Source organism: Condylostylus longicornis, unplaced genomic scaffold, assembly GCF_029603195.1.
Source record: "Condylostylus longicornis isolate FDR11 unplaced genomic scaffold, ASM2960319v2 ptg000010l, whole genome shotgun sequence".
Classification (NCBI taxonomy): Eukaryota; Metazoa; Arthropoda; class Insecta; order Diptera; family Dolichopodidae; genus Condylostylus; species Condylostylus longicornis.
The window spans coordinates 11,114,080-11,139,372 of NW_026577979.1; the positions used below are offsets into that span (position 1 = coordinate 11,114,080).

The window sequence follows — 25,293 nt, forward strand, 5'->3', positions numbered from 1 at the left end:
ATATTTTCATTCCAATTTTCAAAAATTGATTTTATCTTCAATTCAAAATATTTAATTCACGAATGAAATCAATAACTCTTAATATTGTATAATTTATAAAAAGTGTCTATACATTTTTTTTTCAAAAAAAAAAAAAAATTACCACTCAATATTTGTATCAGTTGATTTGGTGCCCAATTACATTTTTGTTAAATAAAATTTTCATCTTTTATGAAAGTTATAAACTGAAACCTACACAATAATAGACTAACTATAACATGGAAAATATAAAATTCTAGAATTGTGCTTAAATAGAAAAGATTTGCTCTATTAAATTAAATGAACTAAAAAATATATATATATATATGTATATATATGTTTTGCATTTATTTATATTAATTCTTGGAAATTTATATGTAAAACGTGTATAAGGTGTACATAATACCAACTATGGCTCTTCACTATTGAAGGCAACAGAAATTTACAATGTTTACATCAGAATACTATGCGTCTCCCTCACTATTCCCTTTCTCATAATCTTTATATTAATAAACCATATTTTAAAATTAAAAATTTTAATGTCAGACTATATTCATTAATTATTTTAGTTATTTAATTTAAGGAGTAAGTAAGTTCTTATCTATTACAGGACTTATGTGCTGTGACAAGAAAACTATTCAATTTTACTGAAAAATTTATAACTGTAGGGAGTAATTTTACGAATTTCGTATTTTCCGTATTAGAATAGAATTTAATTTAAGGCGATATTAGAATAGAATTTCAATTCAACATAGAATATAGAGAATTCAATTCAACTATGGTGATTTCCACTTGTCACAGAGACTAAAATTTAAAAAGAATCGACCTTTTTATTTTACCATATTATCATAAATTCATATTTGATTCCGATTCATAAGCATTTCTTTTCTTGCAATCATCTTTGATAACACCCTGTTAACATTCTGTTCTCGTTTCATATATGTGTATATTTATATATGTACGTCTTACATAAACTTTAAGTATCTCTTAATATCGATTTTGAGCCTATTCAAATTGAATATTTATTGGCTACCAAACGTTCTTATAACAAATTCGGGTGAAAAGAGGAAATAAATAAATAAAAAATTTGCAATTCAAAAAAAAAAAAAGATAAAATTCCAAAAGTTTCCTTATCAAATCAATTTGCTCATCATTTTGTTGCTCTTGTATACATGTTTTTGTTTGTGTCCTAAAAAAATAATAATATCCTTAAGGAAAAAAAGAAAATTTTCTAACATCTTAAATTTTATACAGTTGGTTCTATTCTTGTTCTTCTTCTTCTTCTTTAACAAAATATTTTTAACAATCTACACTAATTTTTATACTTACCATTCCATTAATTTTTTTAAGTAATGAAAAAGAAAATTTTATATATGTATGTATAGTCACATTATTTTGATCTGTTAAAATTTACGGATCAAATGGCACAATTTAATATTTTCTTAGAACTTTAAAATTTAAAGTTTATTGCTATTTTTAAATTCATATATAGGTTTTGTATGAAATTTATGTATACATGTATAAGAGCATGTAAATAAAATCCAGTTAATTTCAAAAATAGTCGATGATATTTAAAAAGAATTTTGGGTTTAAAGTAGATTTTCCAAAAATTTTTAAATTAATACTAGATTTAAATTTTATAAAATAAATTTTCAAAATTAAAGTGAAATTATTTGTGGCACTCAAACATAATCCATTAATTTCATTATTTGTTTGTTTAGAATATTTAGGGCAGATTAAACAAAAAATTTCTATAGCATCGTCTTCTTATTGAGACAAACATTTTTCTCAGTATTTGGAATGATCCAAACAAGATTGCAAAAACAATTCCGAAAATTCATAATCAACTTAACCAAGTTCGGATTTTAAAGCATATCAAACGTTTTTCAAAGAATCCAAAATGTACAAGGCCATTTTCACCTGAATTTTCTAGAAAAATTATGATATATATTCCAAAAATTCAAAATAATAGAAAAAACTCACGCAATACAACCTGAAAACTGATAAATTTTCATTGGTTCAAATTGCTTCTGAAATAATCAATTGTCTTCTTATTTCGTTACAGAAACACAACAATGGATGATGATCTAGAATTAAATGTTAATGTAATGGAAGCTAAAGAATTGCTTGGACCAGCAAATATAGATTCATTTGATACTTTTGTTAGATTATATTTGGTTCCTGATGAAACTGGTGCTAGGCAAACTAAGGTAAATATTAATACTATAATTTTCGAATATAAAATTTTAAATTTATTTTTATTTAAACCATTTGCAATAATTAACTTTAAGGTAAACAAATTCCAAAACAATACCATTGTTCCAAAACACAACCTTTTTCACTTTTAATAATCTAAAAAAAAATTGACCTTTTTTGATTAATTAATAACAATATTTCAATTGATTTAGACATTAAATATGGTTTACTGGTATGTGTGGATATATTCCGATATATTGCAAATATATAAATATAGCAAGCAACATGACCTTCATTTTAATCTCCAATATCGATTCATTTTTAATTATTTATCCATACATGTATACGCACCCTCGTCTATATAGAGACCAAGCCCTTTCGGATGCCCCTTCCATTAATTTCTTAATTCTTTTTTAACAAAACTCTCAATACAAATACTTTATCAGATGAATTTTTGCAAATTTCCTGAGAAAAAATAAAGGGTGAAAGTGTAAAAAAATTTTTTGGTATTCTTTGTTTACGTTATGGTCAACTCACTCCTTCAGAATTAATTCCTTTAGTATTATTTTGGATCTTTTTTAATAAATGAAAATTTTTATTTCTGTTGTTTTTTTTTCTGGTACTCTTAGACAATTTGTAGTCATAATTAAGGTTGACTTATAATATTATATACATACATACAAATTGAATGTAATTATTCAAATGAAACCTTCATTGTATTGAATATTATCGAATGAATTTTTAATTAAAAAATAGTTGACAGGGGAAAGTCATATTAAGAAGAATATATTTAAGTATTAAAAAGTAAAAATAAGTTAAAAATTTATAGAGCTCCAGCTGATTAAGAGATTTAACACTTTTTGCTCATAATTTAAAAGCCTATTAGAACAAATTGTAATTATTTCTTGTGTCAGTATAGTTAAGGTAAAAAAATTGTAAGGAAATTTTGAATCCTACTTGAGTTAAATGTACGAATTAGTATGTTTCATTGTTTGTTCAAATAAATGATGTATAGTAGCTCTCCAAACCAGTACAGTAATTCTAATAAATCTATTTTCATCTATAAATAAATGTATAATTTTACGCTAAACACGAAAATGGGCATACCATAATAATCCAGTCGAAGTCTTTAATTAGTTACAAATTCTGTACCAAAGTTAATATAGACTTCATTAACGTACCTAACAAAATTTGACGTCATATTTTGCTATTGTTGACGTTAAATGAAGCGAATTTCTTTTATATTTCAAACTTCTTATAAAACTTTGATTTATACCCCCATTTATTATTTGCATCAGTTAGTGTTGTTTGCCAAAGTTATGCTAAACCTTTTTAATATTTATAATTAATTTAAAAGTATGTAATTTATAAAGAGAAGAAATTAATTTAAAAAGAACTGCACGAGTTATGTTAGCCAACTATATTAAACATCCTGACAGTCATTTACGTGCTTACGCATATTTCTTATGTTTTAAAATTTAATATTATTTATTTTGAATTTCCCAATTAATATCGAATTAGAAAAAAATTATTTATCAAAAAATTCTTAAAAAATTTATTAAATTTTAATAAAAATTTCTTGAGTATTATGATATTATACAATAACTCTTGTATTAATAAATTTCCATTTAACTTCAAACCCCTACTACTACTAAGTACCGCCGATTTTCTCCGAAAACATAATCAATCTTTTAATGTCGTTATTTGCCCTGGGTAGTCTACAAAAAAAAAGCATATTTTTAATATTAATATTTACAATAAATTTTTATTAAAAACAAATACTGACATTATTTTAATTACATATATATAAATATGTATATGTATATATATATAAATAAATTATAGAGAGAGAAAAATTTATAAATACAGAAGACAAAATATCAATTTTTCATAATACCATAAATAATTATGTGTACAACCAAATATACTTAATGAATATAATAAAAATTCTCATTTGTAATAATTACTCTTATTTACCCTCTTGAACAGCTGGATCCAAACCAAAACCATTTTTAATTACATCAATAAATGAAGTTATTAATATTGAGCCCACTATAATATGATTTAAAATTTCAGCAATTTTTTGTTGTTCTGGTTTTTGTAATTTAATACTGCCTTGAACCAAAAGTAAAATTCCAGTAAGAATCTAAAGTTTAAAATTATTTAATTTTTAAAAAAATTAAAATTTTAATTATGTATAGAAATATTGCACAATTTTTAAGTTATCTTTATATTGTATATGTATAAAAATAAATTAACAACAATGTGCCCAAAATTAACAATTAACATCTACAAAAACACTTATTAAAAATGCTTAAAAAATTTTTAAAAAACTCTATATTTTTCATAATTTTGCCATTAAAAAATTAATCTAACACGATTAGTCTTATGACATTTAAATTATTCAATTCAAACAACAAGTTTGTTTTGAGCATCGACAGTCACTTAATTTTATCATTTTTAAGTTTAACTTTCGGCCAATAAATTCAGATAAATTTTGAATTTTCCTACTATTAATTAAAGGACTCAAGTTCTAAAATTTTTACATAGAATGTAAATTTTTAAGAAATGTGGGAGTCTTTTACAATTTTTAATAATTTGATGTGCAAGCAAACGGACGCTAACAAATAAACTGCTATATATATTATGTAAACATGCTTGACTGCAAAAAAAATATTTAAAATTTAACTTTAAACAGCAATATTAAATAAACAATTTCATTTTCATAAGGGAGGAATTCGAAATTATATTAAATTTTTTTAAAAAGTAGGTTTACAGAGCTTAACATGTAGGTACATACATGTTAAAGTATATTATACATCAGTATACAAATTTATTTACAGTAACACTAAAAATTAAAAAAATTTAAAATTTTGCGAATTTTCCGAAAAGTTAAAGTTCAGTCATAATAAAAATTAATTCAGCTAACTTAACTGCTAATAAGTCTGAAATATAGCAAAGGTTAAACAGACATCTTTTGCCAATTGGACTAATTCAGTCACACAAATTTTATTGTTAACTAAATTTTACTTATTAAATTAACGTTAGATGGTAAACTTCAATCAATAACCTAAAAGTATGCAATATTCTTTAAAAGAATGAATTCAGTATTACATTTCTTTTATTTCCATTAAAAAACAATTAAATACTAATTATAGATTTTTATTTTAAATAAAATTATACCTCACAATTACATTAAACATTTAAAGAATATGTTTTTGGTGTTGTTTCTAACATAATGTTTCAAAAATTTTCGTATGGTTAGCATTTTCTGATGTCACAAAATACAATAATATTTCCATACTAAGTATATAAAACTTTATACAATTTGGAACTTATTAATTTTAGAATTTCCTTACAGCTAACCAATTGAGTTAAAAAATTTTACTTTTTCTTTGTATTCTTAAACAATTTTTTGTTCAACTTCAAATATTTAAATAAAATAAAGCTCTAATTGATTTGTAAATTACATGATTTAATACCAAATTAAATTTTTTTTTTACATTATTGCATATTGAATAGAAAATAAAGCAATTTTTTCATATCGAATTTGAATTATTTTTATAATAAATTTTACTAGTTTTAAAGTACATAATTTCGTAAAAAAAAAAATTAAATTGACTCCAATTTATTTATAATTATTTTCACAAATAGAAAAAAGAAACTTATAAATTATAAATCATAGTCTTAATCTTAAAGATCTGGTTTATTAACTAAAATCAATGGATGAGATGCATGTTCAATACCAAAACCAGAAATTATTACATTTACAACAGAAATTACAAAAACAAATATTAAAATAACATCATTTAATATAATTGATGCAGCTTGTTCCGCTTTTCGATTTATATTTAAACTCCCAATTATTACAAATAGAACTCCGACTAAAAGCTTTATTAATTCATTAAATATAAAAAAATATAGAAAAAAAATTAAATATTATTAATAATTTTTTTTTAATTGAGATTCAAAATAATTTAATTTTTAAGAATTATATTTATTTCATTATTTAAAAAAATATTTAATTTAAATTAATTTTATTTTAATTTTTAATAATCGGGATTTCTAGATGAATCGAAAGCGGATATAAAAATATTTATAGCAGTTGTAAAAAATGCCATAGCTGTTCTAACATGATTCCAAAATTCAGCTGAAATACGATATTTTTCAATATGTAAACGACAATCTCTCATTAATGTACATGATAAATTTAAAAGTCCAGATAAAACCTAATAATATAATACATATACATTAAAACAAATACAAAAATATAAAAATTCAAAATTAATTTCCAAAATATTATGCTACAAGTTTTGCAAATAAGATTAAAAGGCAGAAAATAAGAATAATGAATAAAATGAGGCTGCCCATAAATGAAATCCTAGTAAACTCTTCTATTTAAGCCCAATAATCTTAAAAGAATGCTTAAAATTCTAATAACGATTAGGCTTGTTTTTTTTGACCATATGATTTCAATCATAAAATTTCAAAACTTGGTAATTTTTTGACTTATTCATGTTTATTAATTCAAAGAGTAATGCAATTTTGTATAACAATTTTTAATTAATTTAAATAAAAAAAAATGCAATTTTAAAAAATTATTCATTTAAGTTTCCTGTATACGCATTAAATATGCTGCATAAATAAAATTTAAACATTTAACTACAAAAGTCAGTATATTTTTTATAATTAATACAGTTTCTTATTTATTAAGTAAATAATTAATTATTTTAATCTACATAGTATGAAAAACGGTTGAGTGCACCTTAATTAAAATCAAATCATTTTTACATTTTTGTGTATATATGTATTCAACCCATTTTCTTCTTAAATTTATGCGAATGTAGATTTTGCGAATGTAGGGTTTTTAATAATGAAAATTGAAAGCTTATAACTATTTGAAAAATAGGGGAAAAAAAGACGCTATAATACAATATATGCCTTCATAAATATTAATTTATTGTATTATATATATAGAATCTATATTGAAAATAAGCAAGTCTTTCTAAAGCAACTATAATTAATTTTTTTCACTTAAATATTTGTGAGGTGAACCTACTAATCAAATTACTATTGTTGTAAAACCACAAATTCATTATTATTCCATTATGCAGTTTCGGGTAGAATGTATACCCTTATAATTTTATAATATTTTATTACTTTATTTTAGAATGTTAGCTATAGAAAAAGGCTGGCAATTTCCCATTTAATATTTTAGTCGCGAATTGCAATTGTTTTCACATGCAGAATAATAGAATGTCAGTGATCTAGATTTAAAAATTGCAAACAGCTAATTAAATTTTAATCAAATATAATAAGCTAAAAATTTCTTCAAATTTATAACTAAATTACTACATTTAATTTATGCTATACATTAACAAGTCGTTCAAGATTTATCTTACTACCCTTGTCTTACTTATCATCTTTATCTAAATGTTTAACAATATGTGAAAATATTTTGCCAATATAAGTGAGCATACACACCTCTACTTATCTTAATTTCTTTAACATATTTTCTTATCTAACATAATATATGACAAGGTCGTTATATATACATCACAACAAAATTAATACAACTATATTTACAAGTACACATACATTCATTTATAGTATATTTACGTACGCCCACAATCTACTAAATGTGTTGTTTTATTTGATTTCATGTTTCATTTTTCAAGAATTCTAAATTTATTCTTTAAAAATTCTAATTATTTGACTTTTATGAAAAGAAAAGAAATTTTAGAAAATTTTTAGAAATTTATTTTTAGTGTTTTTTAAAATAAGAAAAAAGTTATAGTTCAACAATCTAACATATGTACGTAGGTTCCAGGTAAAATGTAATTTAAACTATAATGAAAACGACGTCAACTATATTTTAATTTAAATATAGAAAAAATAAGTGTAAGAAATATTAAATTTATTTTTAATTTCAATTTTATGAACTTATTAAATGTTTTGATTAGAATGTAAGAAGCTTTAAAAATTTTTAATATGATTGTCGTAAAAATTTCATTTAATTAAACTGCAGTTCCAGATTTTAAAAAGAGGATTCATAGTAAAATTTATCAAATATTGATTAAGAGGACTTTTTAGAACTTTTCAAACAAAAAAATTTGGAAAAACCTTCATTAGTTTAACTCTATCTGTCCGGTTGTCCGTTTATTACTTTACAAAATTTCTACACTCTTTGAGCTGAAATTTTTATAAACACATAGATCTTTAGTAAAAACATATTTCTGTAAAAGAAACTTTTTACTTTTGTCCACTTCTCTCAAAGTTATAGCCCCTCATAGTCCTAAAAGTGCCGTTTTATTACTAGTTATTGTAACGAAACCCTAAACATTTTTAAAAAACTCAGAAAGGTACCCACATGTTTTTCTTTCACGGCACAGCTCAATTGAACATTAAAAAGACAAAATGGGCGTTATTAATAATTTATTTTTTTAAAAGAAAAATTTCCACCTCTACCCCCTTCGAAGTTATCGCCGCTGAATTTCGTAAAATTTGAATTGCTCGCGCATAATATTTCCGAAGCTGCAAGCTTTCTAAAATTTTTGTAAAAGCGAAAAGTTAATGGTAAATGAGCTGTCATGAAAAAAATTTACTTAATTATTTAGCTTAATTAACCGTCTAATTCAACCCCAACGTAATAATAATGGTCACGCTTCTTTCAATTTATTTTTTCTTTGCTCATCCTAAATGTATGCAACAAATTAATCTACTTTGGTATATGAAAAAAATAACACAAATATTGCTAAAAAAAATTATACTGTAATTACAAGCAGTATCTTCACTTGTTTAAGAGAAAAGTGCTTCTTTAAGAATCATTGACTTGATTCAATTTTCTTAAAAATTCTTTTGCAAATACTACGAAAATAAAAAATCATTGTGTCACACACATTCAAAAAATAACATAGAATTCTATAGATACTTTCATTTCACAAATAATGCAATACAGAAGAGGGTGAATAATTTTTAAAATCAAGTTAAATACTGAATTTAATCAAAAAATCACACAAGATAAGAATGTAGACCAAGATTTTTGGGAGCTTATTTATTGCAAAATTCAAAGCCAATATTCAAATTTTTTTTTGAAATAAACTTAAACTTAAAAATTTTCAGTATTAACATAAACGTAATAAACGTTTTCAAAATAAACAAAAGAACTTATAAATAAAAAAAAGGTTTTGTATTCTTGCATTTTATCAAATAATATTGCTGATAAATAATTTCATTATTATAAAAAATTTCTCTTTCTATAAAGGAGCAAATATTGAACTTTTTGTTATTAAATTAAATAAAAAATAAAAACAAATGCAATTGATTTATAAAGATTAGATATGAAAAAAAAAAATAATAAATTACAATAATGAACACTTAAGATCTCTTTGTAAAACTTAAATAAATTTTATTCAATTATTTTAATAATTACTGATGAAGTACTTAAGAAAGTTTGTCATTGTGTAAATCATAATGTAAATGAAGGGTAAACAAAAGAAGCTCATAAGCTTCTCATTTTCATATACGTAAAAGGTTTTGCAATAAACGAGTGAAAGAAAAGTAAAATAAATCGAATGGAATTATTAAATTAATTTTTAGATTAATAATTTAAATAGGTAATTGTTTTATAATGAGTAATTCAGCACTTTGGTTTTCTAACAAAATCAAAATAACACGGTTATCGGGCATTAAATCTCTACGAATATTTAAGATTATTGACAAAGTCATTAATATTAGCTGAAGAACATTAAATTTCCCTTTTTTTGAATTATGAATTATGAGAGAATTATGACAAAAAAATTATAATTCTTCAAATTAAACTCTAAAAATCATATATACAGCAATCCTATTCTAATTAAATTTTCAAATTTATAAGGTTTATCTATATAATAAATGTTACCTTTAATATATTAAATGCCATATGGTAAAAATTAAAAATTGTCATTGATTTTATTGCAATATCAATAAATTAAAGGAAATTGAATTAACAATTTCTAATCAAAACTGCTTGGGTCACAATTAGTTTAATTTCAAATAATCCAGAATGTTTAAAATTTTAAAATCATTTTTAGAAATTTTTCAAAAATTAAACCAAAACTGAAACCGAATCATCAAAACCACAGTTTATTTTATAATTTCATGCTTATTGTTTAGAATGTTTGCTATCACCTTTTATTAATATAAAATTATTTTAACTTTAAGTGTATGAAATTCAAATTTATTTTAATTTTTTCAAATTTATATTTATTCACGGAATTTTTAACGATTCCTAATAAAGTTTTCATTAACAAAATTCGGAACTCCTTATTTTTATCTAATTTTTGATATTCGTTTCGCATTACAATGAATTATTTTGAATTTTAATATAAAACCGCAATTAAATTAAAAATTCATGAAAATTCACTTTTAATAAAATCGAGATACATGTATATGTAAAAACTACTTGAATAAAAATAAATATTTAATTTGCATCTCCAAACTCTAAAATTTCTACATTTAATTATTAATCTATATAATCCGCTTTCGATTTCATTTATAAGACAGCCTCACTTTACAAATTAAGTATTTACTAACGCATATTAAAATTATATGCTATACTAATGTATGTACGAATGATTAACTTACTTGTAAAATAATTGAAGTACTTATTAAACCCAACATTAGTTTATAAAAATCATGACGTTCACCAACTTGTAAAATATATTTTAATTGTGAAGCATTCGCTGTTAATAAGGCAATATCAAGCATTCCTTGAGCGATTGTCTTCTTTGTCGCATATCTATTAGCATCTATTGCCTTCATCTAAAATTTATAATAATATATTAAATAATTTTAATAATTTTCAGAATAAATTTATTAAGTATTTGATTCACCAGTAATAATAAAAACATTTTAGCACTTTTTTAAATTTTTTATACAAAAATATTCAAATATTTTTATTATAATTTTTCTTTATTTCCCGATTATCTTCTAATAATAAAACGAAACGCTTCTTAAAAGCTATAAATTTTCTTTAATAATATTCAACTTTGATTTATAAATTTATATATATTTTCATGACACTAACCCCTTCATTATTTTGCTCACCCGTACCAACACCATTCTCGGTATTATTGTTGTTGTTACCGTCGTCAACAACATCTTTAGCTTTTTTTCCACAACAATCCAACATTTTGATTTTTTTGTTTTTTCGTTATACAATTATTTTAATTCCAATTCTAAGCACGTTCGATAGTCAACTATTTTACAATTATTTAAATAAATAAAATTTAAAAAATTTTAGAAATGGAAACAAAAATATTGATAACTATTATCAATGATGTTATCATTGATTATTTCTTGTTTTTTTTTTTATCAAAAGTGGATTTTCTAAACAATAAATTAATATCAACGAACAAATTTACTGATATTTAACACAAAAGTTATTTGGTAATAAGAAATTATTTTCGAAAAATGTTTCATCGAGGATTTGAATTTAAATTTTTATAGAATAGAAGAAATCGATCAAACATTGCAATTTTATTGTTCGTTTCTATAACAATATACTCTTCTGTACTGTGATTTATATTAGATTGAAATCAAAATAGAAAACAAAGCAGAAAACAATTTTTTAAAAGGTTGCAAAAAGTTCTATAAATATGCATTAAACTCTAACATCAATAGTACACAGTAATATAGTATCATTGTATATTTCAGCTGGATGTGATGCTGCAGTGAGTATACTTCAATGTCAGATACAAAATTTTATTCATACAATACCAATGGGTTAGAATAGCTCAATTGTGTTCTAATACAGTATTAACGCAGCCATTTATCACATTTCATAATGAACACTGTGGTCATTCCTTTCTAAAATTTGATTTAAATTAAATCATTAAACCCGTCAACAATAAAAAACAATAAGGAAAAAGATTGTGTCTTAAAACCATGTTACATACATCTTATATTCAAAACAATATTTGCTACCACTATAAATCAACTTTCTTTATACCGTTGTATACTATTTAATACATAATAAATATGTATATGTACATAATATTTTACTCATTAAATTTATGTATCTTATCTTTTTTTAGATTAATGTTTTATACTATTATCAATCATTTATATTACTTTGATTCTTCTGCAAGAGGAAATAATATAATTTAAGTTAACAGAGGTTGTTAAACTTTCAAAACATGTACAAATATATACATAATTAATTTAATAATTATGTATATATTCAATATTAATTTTTCACCAAATATTAGTTTTCTGCTTAAATTCACGTAAAATTTAGGAATTTTATCAATTTAAATCATTGTTACATTATGGACAATAAATAATTTGCTACTTTAAATATTTAAAAATGTCTAAATATAGCAAATATAGCAAAATATAGCAAAAAAAATCAGAATAGAAGATTTAAAAGAATAAAGTTGGGTCAAACCAATGCTTTGCAACTCACCACATTTCCCTTCAATAAGTGAAAACAGTTTTCTTAAAAACAATTAAAATGACTTTCATCCATATGTAAATATACTGCAAAGATTGTACACATTTAGGATGATCACTGAATGCAATCTTCAAAATAAAACAAAACAAAATTTAAAGAAACTTTAACATAATACTCAAATTTATTTGTGTGAGTTAAGAAATATAATTATATTTTTTAATGGCATGGCAGTTACCGTTAGCATTCTACATTTATAGAAATTTGGAAAAGTTTACAATTTCGAAAATTTTACAAATTTCTATAGGCGATAACTTATAATAAGAGAGAATGGAGGTGGAGAAAAATAAGTGTCTTAAAGCTATTAAAATTTCACACTCCCACAAGCTCAGGTCTAGAAGAAAAGCGATATAAAAAATTTGTAAAAAACGGATTTTAGACAACGGCCATTTTGTTTTTTTAAAGTTAAAATATGGTATTCCGTGGTAGAAGAAGTCAGCCGCTACTTTTCTGCACTTACAGAATTTAAAAAATATTTGTGGTTTCTTTGCAAAAAATAGTCAAAAGATGGCACTATTACGGTTTTAAACGGCTATATCTCTTAGAGGCGGAGAGATAGAAAATTTTTTTATACGGAAAAAAGTTTCTAATAAAGCTATCTACATATATAATTTCATCTTTCTAGTTGTATCTTCAACTGTGTAGAAGACAGAGGAAAACTAAGTAATTATTTTTTTTATTTTTTTGGAAAAGTGCCAGAAATACCTGCCGCCTAATAATATACAATTGCATGCTTGTCGCTACTAAATACTATAACGAATTTTAAAATATTATATAACTACTCACTATGACTTTATATGAACTAAAACAAAAAATCTCAAACCCATAGCTCATTTTCAATTTTCGTAAATTTTTAAATTTGAGCAAAAGATTGCATATAATTGTATAATTTCCTTATATTAAAGAATTCTGAAAACACAAATAGAAAAATTAAAATTTTATTAAAATTCAATTTAACTTTTTCATCTCCTCTCATGTTCATCTACATACTTATATAATTCGTACTCATATATTTAAATAATTTTTTTTTAATTAAAAATTAAGAACTTAAACCATAACATTCTACTTATTTAACATATTGCATTTTTAAAAGGCTTTTTAATTGTTTTATTATAAATGTAGCAAAAAAAAAAAAAACAGGAAGAGGTTTAACTTTAAATATTTTATGCATAAAATTGTTGAAATCTCATTAATATAATTATTTTTTTAGCGGTTATATTCATTAACACCGCTAATTACTTTTCATTAATTTTTAAAACATTTTTCATATGTCTATAACATCATCATTTAAAATTATCGTTCCAGCACTATACTTGTAATAAAATTATTATAATCCTCCTTTTATTCATATTTGAATATTAAAACTATGTGCAGTACACACATATATATGTAAGTAGTACATAAAAATAGTATAACGTACATATTTCAATATATACACATTACATACATGAGTTTATATGAATATTCATATTATTTACATAATATTTTTCGAAAAATTACTATTATCCTTTAGTTTTTCTTATATGATACTTATTCCTTCTGCTTCAAATGATTTACATTTTCCCGAACTTTCTTAGCTTTTAAATTAAATTAACGTAGAAGTATGTATAGATATACATGATACATGTATAACGATTTTTGTATACATATTATAAATTATTATATATTAACAATAATAATTTCTATACGGAATGTAGATATATATATATATACGAAATATGTAAATTTTTACCAACTCATGCTGTACGTTATGTTAATAACCGATGAATAATAATTTTATATCCTTATACATTCAAACATGATACATATTTCCACTTTTCTTATACACTACTTATTTTAGTTAAAGATTAAATACAATTTGTTATTTTTTTTTCCTTTTCCATTTTCCATTTCAATTCCTTTTGATATAACCTCAACAAAAAAGAAAACGAAAAAGAAAAAGTCAGGTTATACCTTTTTTACCTTAATCTTATTGAATTAAATACGGAAAATTTTGTTTTCCTGGTGTTTTACAACAGAAAACCAAACAAAATAAGAAAAAAACCAAATCTTTTAAAAAATATTGACTTCCCTCTGAGGGTTAAGAAGAAAGCTAATAGAAAAAAAAAATTCATGGTATACTCATAAGCAAGCATGTGTGTGTTTCTTATACACAAAATATTGTAACACTTACATTAAATACATACATTTATGCTTATAACATTTGAAAAAAAATTTAATAAGTTTGAAAATAATTTAAGATAAAACTACATTTAAGCTTAAGGATATGAAATTTCTATTAAACATAGTTAATATTTAACTATAAGGCACATAAATTTTCGGTAAACAGTTGAATGTCTGTAGTATGAGTAAAATTATAAAATAGAAAAATGAATTATGATAGTAATCTTATATTATGAGATCTCTACCCTTATCCATGTAAATATACTGCCGTAAAAATTAAAACAGTTTTGATATTAGGTGAATAAACTTAAAATTTATGTTTGGTAGAATTAATTTTGGATGTACTTTATTATTTAAAAAAAAATACGATATCTTATTCTTTATCTATACTGTATGTTTAATTAGTTATAGCATATATATTTAAAATAGCGAATCTCTTACAAAACAAATTTTAAAAAATTTACTACATGCGATCTGAGATATTAGGGCTGAAGAGTATAAAGAAAATCAATACATTCATAAACACTTAAACTATATAGAGCAATTAAGTTTTGAATTCTCAATTAAATCTTCATTTTAATCCAAAAAGCGTAGCGATGCTATAATATTATTCTCACATATTGAGAATTTAACAATTAATCACCACATGTTTCATCTCACATGTTTCTCTTAGTCATGTCGTATTGTCATGATATTGACTAAAAATAGTTTCATCTTGTACTCATGCCAACACAGACAATAAAATGTTTAAATTTTTATATATTTGATTTTTCATAATAATGTGTATAGTATAGATTGTAGATAATATAATATAAATTGTGATTAATTTGCACATTTGGTTGAAATTCAATGTATAAAATTTAATTATTGTAAATTTCTGCAAATTTGAAATGTAACTTCAATATAATATTGAAGCCTTCAATACGTAATTCAAAATTTTTTAAGTAACATAAATTATGCCCATAATTCATATTAACCCCATTTAATAGGCTCGAAAATATAAAGGCTAAAGTATGGGTATCAAGAAATGATAGAACAATAAAATGAGAAATAAGAGCAATTTTAAAATAGTTAATACCAAACCAATATTACAAAAGTATATATAAAATATTTTAAAACACGTGCAAAAATTTCACAATTAAAATATTGTCAAGGTCATAAAAATTAGATGATGAGCATAGTAATTTTAAAATACAATTATACATTTACATGCACATATAATACATTCATAAGTATTTAAAAAAAATAATTACGTTCCACTTAATGGTGGTCTTTTTAATATACTTAAGACTTGTAGGCGCAGGATTCTTGCTTACATAAAAAATTTAAAAAGTATTCGTGTCCTTTTAAATATTTAAAAAATATTGATAATTTTTTTTTTTTAACTTTTTATTCTTCGTGTACGATTTATTCTTCATATATAAGAATATACTTCTTTATATATGTATGTATGTTATATGTATAAGTCAAGAAATGAATTGTTTGGTACGCTTATAGCATTATTACTCAAATTAGAAAAATACAACTTCGTTTCAATTCAAATGTGTAATAATTCCAGCCCACAAAAAAATCAAAAAACATCTCTGCAAAAATTATGAGTTAATTATTTGCAAATAACGTATAACATGTTTTGATTAAGTCACTAATATTTCCTTCTCCAATATTTGAAAGCAACTTAATCACACATTTAATGTGTTGCAAAAGTCTTTATTATTGAAAATTTTAAATTTCAACTCAATCGCAAATTTAAGAGCAGTGAGGAAGTTTTAATATTAAAATTGATATGTTTTGTGATATAAACCACTATACTGGCATATTCACATACATACATAAAGCATAATTCACAAAACAACTTACAATACATATATTACTCGCATTTCATTTATAAAGCTGGTTGAGACAAGACATAAATTAAATCTTCTTTCAGTTAAAAATTGCATTGTATGATTTAAAATTTTAATTAAAACTATTGGCACTCTCATATTTTGTGGTACTCCATTTAATAATAAAATATTTGTAATTTAAAATAATATAATTGTAATTAATACTTCAGTAATCACATAAGAAACATAAAAATTTTAGATGAAGTGGGTTTTATATTAATGAAGCTATAAATTATCACCATCAAAAACCTTTTTTTTTTCTTTTACTATTTTAATTGTTACAGAAGTTTAATAACCCCTTTGTACATGTATGAATTTGAATAAAAGGTTAGTGAACGAAAGCAAACATATTTATTATACTTCATCATGCAAATTGTGTAAAGAAAATCCAAATGGGTATAGTTAGTTATAAAATCTTTTAAAACAAATCTCATTATTTTATTATGGCTACCTATTATAGCCATATTGTAACTATTATTGTGAATGTATATTAAAATACTACAGATCTTATTTTAAATACGATAAATATTTTTTATTAACAAACCCCACAATAATGACTTACAGAAATGGAAAAATTAAATACCAAAAAATTTAACATGATTACAAAAATTATTCTCGCTTTAAAAGTTTTTCATATCAACATGAATTTGAATATTTTCTTGTGCATTTTTGACGTACCAAAAAATATTTCGTTACTATTACACCACTGCATTAAAGCTATACAAAAGTTTTCTTCAACAAAATATTAGTATTGTAATCATTCAACCAAAATTCATGACAATATGCTTCGGTTCTCATGTTTTTAAATTAAATATTATACTGTATTATTAAAGATATATAAAATATCATAAGCATTTTCAGCCTATATACGAGTACACATTTAATTAATTTTAATTAAATTTTAATTAAGCGGAATCCACTTAGAAAAAATGTACACAGTTTTTCACTGTTTGTTAGAGGAGTGTTTAGCTAAAATTTTTAAATTTTCATCTAAATTTTTAAGCATAGCTTCATTCATTCTAATTTTATTTGTATTATTATATTTTTTCTTAAATGTTTTTAATTATTTTGCTATAGTAAATAAATTAAACAATTGATTAAAAATCAAAAGAGCAAAAAAATACATTTTGTATATACCTCAGTCTGACTCCCAGCTATTTGATTAATTCCATTTAAAACGGCTGCCATTGTTCCAAATAACTCTTTAAAAATATAGGTTACCGTTTATGTACAATATAATTCTTTGTCTTCAATTATTTTTTTTTAAATTTTAGAATTTCATTAAAATCATTAGTAATATTTGAAAAAAAAAATTATACTTTTTATTGTTATTTATAAAATTCCATTACAGTTCTAGTCTTTATTCCAATTAAAATTATAATGACCAAAAAAAAATTACATAAAAATCTTAGCAACGGTTGCTATTTTAGTTATTCATTAAATTTTAGTATAATACAAATGAAGTAATCGACCAAACAACTCAAAACAAACTAAAATAAAAGCTTTATGAAATTTTTTCAAAATACATAAATATGCTTATAGTACTCGTATGTAGTACACTTTGAATTGTTTACTAAATTTGTAGTTTTGTAGTTCAGACATTGTAGTAGCAAGCGTTTTTTTAACTGTACAGTTACTCAATGCGAATATAACGAAAAATATGATTAAACGGAAATTAATTTATTATTATTATTTTGTTTTTTTTCTTCTTCTTCTTTTGTACGTTTCTTTTAATAAGTACAAAACAAATTTTTTAACCTGTATTAATAAAATTTATACTAAAAATAATGAAACGTTATATACTTGAGCATATCCGAACTAGTTATACTTCATTGCTACTACAAAATAAAAGTGTAACTGCAATATACAAAGTATAAAAAAATAAATAAAAATAATTATTTTATTATAAATGAAAACAAAAGTTAATGGCAACAAACTATAGCAACATGGAAGACATTGTTTTTATGTTTTTATATTCCTCACGAATTTGTGGAGTGTAACCGGTTTACCACTCTGTTTATAATTCTAAAAAATTTTTTCTAATACACTGCCATAATAGTAAAGAACTGCCGCCAGAAGAATTAATAGATCCGTATTTTTAGAAAAGCAGTGTTTTTAAACATCCAGAATTAGATTACCAGCTTTTTAAATGGTTAAAAGTATGTAAAATTTTCTAAATATATTCTGCGATAGAGTTATTGAAAATTCAAACATAGCCTGATAATAATTTATATTCTGCTCACTAGTACAAATAACTATCACACAATTTCGAATACGAATTAATATCTCCGAAAGAATTGCAAGTAATTTTATAATTCACTGAAAGTATTTGAAGCGCAAAACACTCCAATATGCACACGAATTAGCAGTTTTTGTTTCCTACTAATCATTCAATTCGTCCATACGTCCATACAGGTATATCTTACAGTTGAGATGGTCAACTTTATCGTTCTTTAATTTTTTTTCATGCTTTATGCTCAGTGTTCCCACTCGGTAAAAACAAAATGTATCCAATTTCGAGAAAAAAGTGTATCCAAAATGTATCCAACCTCTTAAAATAGCATTATTATAATAAGTCGTCGTATTTTGTACAAATTAACCCATAATTAATAATTTGCTTTATTCCACAATATGAGTTTTGTTACTTACAGTAAATTCTTTAAGAAATCACATGCAAGTTCCATTACATTTTAAATAAAGTCAGAAAATACATATGTATAAGTTCTGCAGTTGTTAAACTATGCGGTAAAGATGATTCACCATGAAAACGGACAAATTTTAAAAAACATGTACATCCAATGCATTTTCTATTACACCTAGCTTACACTAAAATATTTCTTGTACGTTCTGGAAAAGCCAGCAAATAACATTTATGGAAGATAAAGCAACTTCGCGATTTAATATTAGCAGCATTTTAACTGTTTTGTATATCACTAACCACTATATTTAGTGGTTGAAAAAAAATGTATCCATATTTCAGCAAAATTTTAAAATGTAGCCAATTTCGGCATTTTAGCAGATTTGAGTATCTTTGTATCCAAACTCAAATTTAAAGCAAAAATGTATCCAAATGGATACAATTGTATCCAAGTGGGAACGCTGTTTATGCTTTTTGTTTTCGATATCATGAAGATATTTAAAAAAAAAAATGGATTTCCTAGTTCAACTAAATTGAATTATTACTAAATCAGCTAAAAGTTTGAGAATTTAAAAAGGATAGAAAGAGAAAGAAAGATTGCAATACTTACAGCTTTTGTTTTACTTTTCTATTTACATTAACTAAAAACTGAAGAAAAAATTTTATTTTCTTGAAAACAAAGCACTAATATCAAATTGCACAAACTTACAATAGAGTGACCAGATTATAATCAGATCTTTTTTATCGAAAAATCTAGATAACACTTACACCTATTTAATTACTGTTTAAACCGTATATAGAGATAAAGTTGTTTATATTTGATTATTGAATATGCAATAAAAATGTTAAGATTTAGAAATTGACATTAACAGTGCAATTTTATCAATTGTACTTAACACTTTTAATCTTAACTGGAGAGTGAAAAATTAAAGTATAGACGTGTAAGACTCACCATTCATAATATGTGCTTTAAATGTATAAATATTTTAATTAAAACAAATTTTTATATCAATTACATGAATAATTACATTTGTTTACATTAAAATGTCCTGCATTTGCCGTTCGCCTCTAGCACAATCAATTGAAACATTTATAGAAAGGAAAATTCCTCAACTTTTTTATAATAACTTGTCTGTTTTAATACATTAAAAGGAGCTTAGTATGAAAATAATAAAAATTTTTAAATACGTACATACATGTATATCTAATGTATACATTTTATAGGTTTTGTTGTATTATTATATTAGATAATTTTATACGAATTAAGAAAATTCTCTTAAAAAATCAGGAAACATCTGGTATTCTGCTTTGGAACAAATGTATTGTAAAACAAAACTCCCGATGTTAGCAAGAGTTTCAATCACTTAATGCCCATTGCAAATGAAAAGTACAGCTTGGGAATAATTACAAATTTAATATATGATACATATACGAGTACACATTTTAATTGAACAATTCTTTTAATTTTATATTTAAACAATATAATCAATGAATAATTTAAAAAAATTAATTTTATTTCAAGGATATAATATGAAAGGTCATGGTTGACTGGTTTTGAAACTATAAATTGAATAAATTTTCATCTAAAGATTAATACATGACAGATTAGCAGCTGCGTTTGTAATATAAGAAAATCGATTTTCGGCTCAAACATTTTGCCTCTCCCTTTATTTTGTTTAGTTCTTAAGAATCTGTATGTTTACTCACGTTTACAATTTCCAACCATCGAAATATGAATAAATAGCACAATGAATTGATAAATAAAATATTATCATTTGAACCATACTATCCCGTTTTATCTAAACGACGTGAATATAATGTCAGTATTTAATTTTAAGTTAACATAACGTCAGACAAATTTTAATCTGGAGAACTTGACTAGTTTCATATCATATCAAATATATTTTTTAAATATAATTATTTTAAATTTTTAATTTACTCAACGGCAACTGGATTTACTTCTTTTTTACAATATTGCCATAACTTAGTCACAATCTCCAAACTTATACATATTTACAATACATAATAAAAAAATTTTCATTTTTTGATTCATTAGCCTTTCTTCTAAATTGATACAATTTGCAATTCCGACTCAAATTTAAAAATAAACAACCATTAAAATGCAAGACTTAAATGCAAAAACCATTAGGCTTTCAATATAAATAGAGCATTTGGCATAAAGATTTTAAATTAATAGTACTAAACAAAGTGCTACACAGTCAATTTCAAATAAAATCTTGAATATTAAGTTAACATTTAACACTAAAACTTCTTTTTTATAATTACTGTTCCACTATACTAACTACTAATTATCAACTACTAACTATACTGACCTCACTCGTATTTTCTGCCATATTTTAAATACTTTTATTATTTTACTAATTACACTATTCGTTAATATCAAAAACTTTTATTCTTATTAGAATAAATAATTTGAGTATTCTTAAAGAACATCCAATATTCAAGAAGATTTTACATCCGATCACAAAATTCGTTTATACAATCGCAACTTTTCGATTAAGTATCAAATTCAAACTGATTGAATTATTCTTTAAAATCATTTTCCAGTTCATTTCAACAATAATTAGTCACTCATTTAAAACTTGCCAATTGTCATTAACCCTTTTAAAACTTAAATCAATAATTAACAATTTTTGGCTACTAATTGACTAGAATTAAATCCCAAAATATTAATTTTTAATTTTCACAGTTCTTAAATTTACAATCGCAAATCAAATTTAATTAATTGGTATAACAAGTTCAGAGAGCAATATTTATGAGCTTTTGAATTCGAAGAGAAATATTAAATTTAATTTTGGTCAAAAGCGATATTTGAAAACTAATTTTGTGAGTCACATGTTTTAGAAATAAAACTAAACCGCTACTTGTTATAAAAAGCAAGTACAAAATGCATAACACCGGTAGATATTATATCTAAAAATTATAACAAAATTTTTGGTGAAAATTTTAACTAAAATTTTTTAATGTTACGTAGTATAGAATGGGTTAAATGAAAAAAAATAAAAATTACTTGTTTAGCAACATAATAATTGGCCATTGGGTCAAATTTATAAGCTACAGTTTTATATTGTACTAGTAATATAAATTTAAATTGAAAAGTTGAACTTAAATTTGTGATCTTTTTATTTATTAATGGTCTGTTATATCATTTTGATAGTAAAAAAGAAAATAAGAATTAAAGCCATGATTAGATGATTTTTATGACGAACACTTTAAGATGTGATGATTCAGACGAATTATTTATTAAACAAGAATTCTAAATCATAAATTAAAGTAAATGAATGTAGAAACAAGCCAGCTGTCTGGTACTCGTATACTCGTAAAATTACTTGAAACGAATAGATGATAGAGTAGATTTTTTAGAGAGTTTTTAGAGAGGATTTTTTCGACTTCGAAATTTAGTTTTTAGATCGCCATTATTTTTTAGTATTACAACAATTAGCGAAAACAAACTAGTTTTCTTGCACATTTTAGGTTATCACTTAATTAAATTTTGTGTTATATAGCTCTTTATATAATAGTGTTATATACGAGTTCTGCTTAAGGAAAGGTTAGGAAGGTTCAAACATATATTTTGTAAAAATTTTAATATATAAAATTTTTGTAAATATTTTATATGGAATCTAAATCTATACATTCTGTACATTGCATATTGTTTAAACGTGCATGGAAACTTATCCAAATATAAGTGGCCTTTATTGACATACATGAATACCTTTGTCTGACATGATTAACTTGATCCATTTCAATAACCCTACATTTACAAAGAGCACAGATTTCTAATATACACATATTAACCTCGAAAAATAAAAAAAAAATTATGTTCATTCACTCAAAGCAAGGACATAAAATTCTCTTGTTTTTTTTTGTCTTTGTAAAAAAATCAACAGAAAAGTTACAGTAAATTTTTTCCTAAAGCTGCGATAAATAAATCTAAAAAAAAAAACGAAAATCTCTTACAAAAATAAGTTAAAACAATGTTGGATACAAAAACCTTAGAAGTAAACATGAATCGAAACTGAACCCTTTTTGTTACAGAAAGGAAATAAAATTTTTACAAAGGATAAAAACAAAAAAAAAAGCTACTTTTTTCCATGTTATCTTTAAAGTATAGAATAAATTAATTTTATATTAAAAGTGAAAGAAAATTCTAAAAGAAAATCTCTAAGGAAAAATGTAATTTTCGGTTTTTAAAAAAATTTATTTTTTAATGAAAAAATTCAAACAAATAGGTAGGTAAGTAAGTAATTAGAACGATGAAGTTTTCAAAGGTTCGAAGAAAAATTAGAAAATTTAAAATTTGAAATTGTAAACTACTCGAATTTTTCTCTTGTCTTCAAACTTATTCAACAATGTTAAATATTTACTTTGTCTTCATCATAGAAGTGGTGAAAAAAAAAAACAAATGAGAAAGTCTTTCTCGCTTCGAGTTGAGAACACTGAAATGGAAATGAGTATAATAAATTACTCATTTTCATTACAGCGTTTACCAAGTACTAACTACTGAGTGAATAAATAAAAATCTACGAACTAATAGTACTCAAATCTTATCGCCTTTTGATATGTCGATAAGTCTTGCCGGCTAACAAACCGTTTATAGTAAGATTTAATCCTAATAACGTTTTAAGAATTCTAAGCATTCCGTAATTTGTTTTGTATTCTTTACATGTTGAACTGCCCCAGAATAATAAGTTGAAATAAGTAACAAGTTTCAGTATATTTAAACAATTTTCTATTTTAGGTCACCGAAATCGTAACCTTTACTAGTTGACCGTTTGCACTAGAATAAGAGTCAATGGATCCTGGTCTACAATCCTTTCACAATTCAATGAAAATAAAATTTGTAAACGTTGTTTACAAAATACAAAACATGGTCTGATCCTGGTCACACCAGATTTTTTTGAAAAACGTACATATATACAAATAAATAATTATTTCAATCTTTTCCTAATTTACTAATTAGGGAAAGATACTAATTTAAATTCTACTAATTTAAATTCTATTTAATTTAAATCATACACAACACTTGTTGATCTTAAATTACCTGATAATCTGAATTAGTAACAACCCATCTCTAACAACATTTTAAAAAGTATGACAATAAAAATAATATCAATCCACTTTAATTATATAAAATCAAGGGTAATTATTCAGTTATGATCCGAGTTATAAGCAAATTAAGAAGGCGTTATAATCTTCATAACATTCAACTTATAAGTTTATTGTTATATTGATTCAAAATCTTATATGGAAGGATTATTTCTATATAAAATTTATATTATAATAATAACCTTGAAGAACAAATCTCAAGGTATATTTTTATTGTGTTGAGAATTCCCAATTAATCAAGGATACACATTAATTACAGAAGGATAACAAAAAAAAAATAAAATTTTCTTTTTTCCAATGATTCCTTGCCTTTTTGTTTTAATTTTTTTTAATCCTTTAATGAACTTTCTTTTACATTATAATTATTTTATATAGAATATTTATACATACATATATACAAATCTTTCAGCTTTTCAAGAATTCAACATCACCAAGTTACAATGAAACATTCACATTTTGCCTGGATAAAAATAAAGGACGTCGTTCTTTATGGTTTCATTTATACCACAGTGGGAATTCTCATACTCTAATAGGTAAGTATACCAAATAAAAAATAAAATAAATAAAAAGAATAAAATAGCGAAAAATTAAAATAATAAAAAAAAAAGGAATATTTTCTTTTCTTACTTGAAAATTATAGAAAATTCAAGCTGCCATTTTACAGTTGAAATTATAAAGCATAAAATTTTAAGATTGACAACAATGAAACAAATAAGAATGGATATTTTTAGGACAATATGAAATACGGATTTATTAAATAGTAACTTTTAAAA

The 25,293-nt window shown here is 23.3% G+C and overlaps 2 protein-coding genes across 8 annotated transcripts in view; one reads left to right on the forward strand and one right to left on the reverse strand.

Moving 5' to 3' along the window:
- Nucleotides 1-25,293, forward strand: part of LOC129618711 (GATA zinc finger domain-containing protein 14) — a 130,867-nt gene that overhangs the window by 101,074 nt on the left and 4,500 nt on the right. For both annotated transcript variants that reach the window (XM_055533650.1, XM_055533649.1), the window contains exons 4-5: nt 2,084-2,228; nt 24,930-25,053. In XM_055533650.1, the coding sequence (XP_055389625.1) occupies nt 2,084-2,228; nt 24,930-25,053 (269 nt within the window). The remainder of the gene's footprint in view (nt 1-2,083; nt 2,229-24,929; nt 25,054-25,293) is intronic.
- On the reverse strand, nt 3,766-21,892 carry LOC129618712 (ninjurin-2). Of its 6 annotated transcripts, XM_055533655.1 has the most exons (5): nt 18,072-18,536; nt 17,890-17,999; nt 10,840-11,016; nt 4,192-4,360; nt 3,778-3,932 (listed from the first exon to the last, which is right to left on the reverse strand). In XM_055533655.1, exons 2-5 carry the CDS (start codon nt 17,938-17,940, stop codon nt 3,898-3,900), a joined length of 432 nt encoding a protein of 143 aa, XP_055389630.1. In that variant the 5' UTR covers nt 17,941-17,999; nt 18,072-18,536; the 3' UTR covers nt 3,778-3,897. The 6 variants fall into 6 exon arrangements, with proteins under 6 accessions (XP_055389631.1, XP_055389626.1, XP_055389630.1 ...); XM_055533656.1 differs by lacking the exons at nt 17,890-17,999; nt 18,072-18,536 and adding an exon at nt 21,724-21,892 and having other exon boundaries at nt 3,766-3,932; XM_055533651.1 differs by lacking the exons at nt 17,890-17,999; nt 18,072-18,536 and adding an exon at nt 11,282-11,439 and having other exon boundaries at nt 3,771-3,932.

Bases quoted from the DNA above. Each gene is read 5' to 3' on its own strand.
- LOC129618712 (XM_055533651.1), bottom strand. From the start codon at position 11,386: ATGTTGGATTGTTGTGGAAAAAAAGCTAAAGATGTTGTTGACGACGGT. The intron at 4,361-10,839 runs GTAAGTTAATCA...TTTAAACTTTAG, and splicing joins GTACTTCAATTATTTTACAA to ATTCTTACTGGAATTTTACT. The intron at 3,933-4,191 runs GTAAATAAGAGT...TTTTTTTTGTAG, and splicing joins GGATCCAGCTGTTCAAGAGG to ACTACCCAGGGCAAATAACG.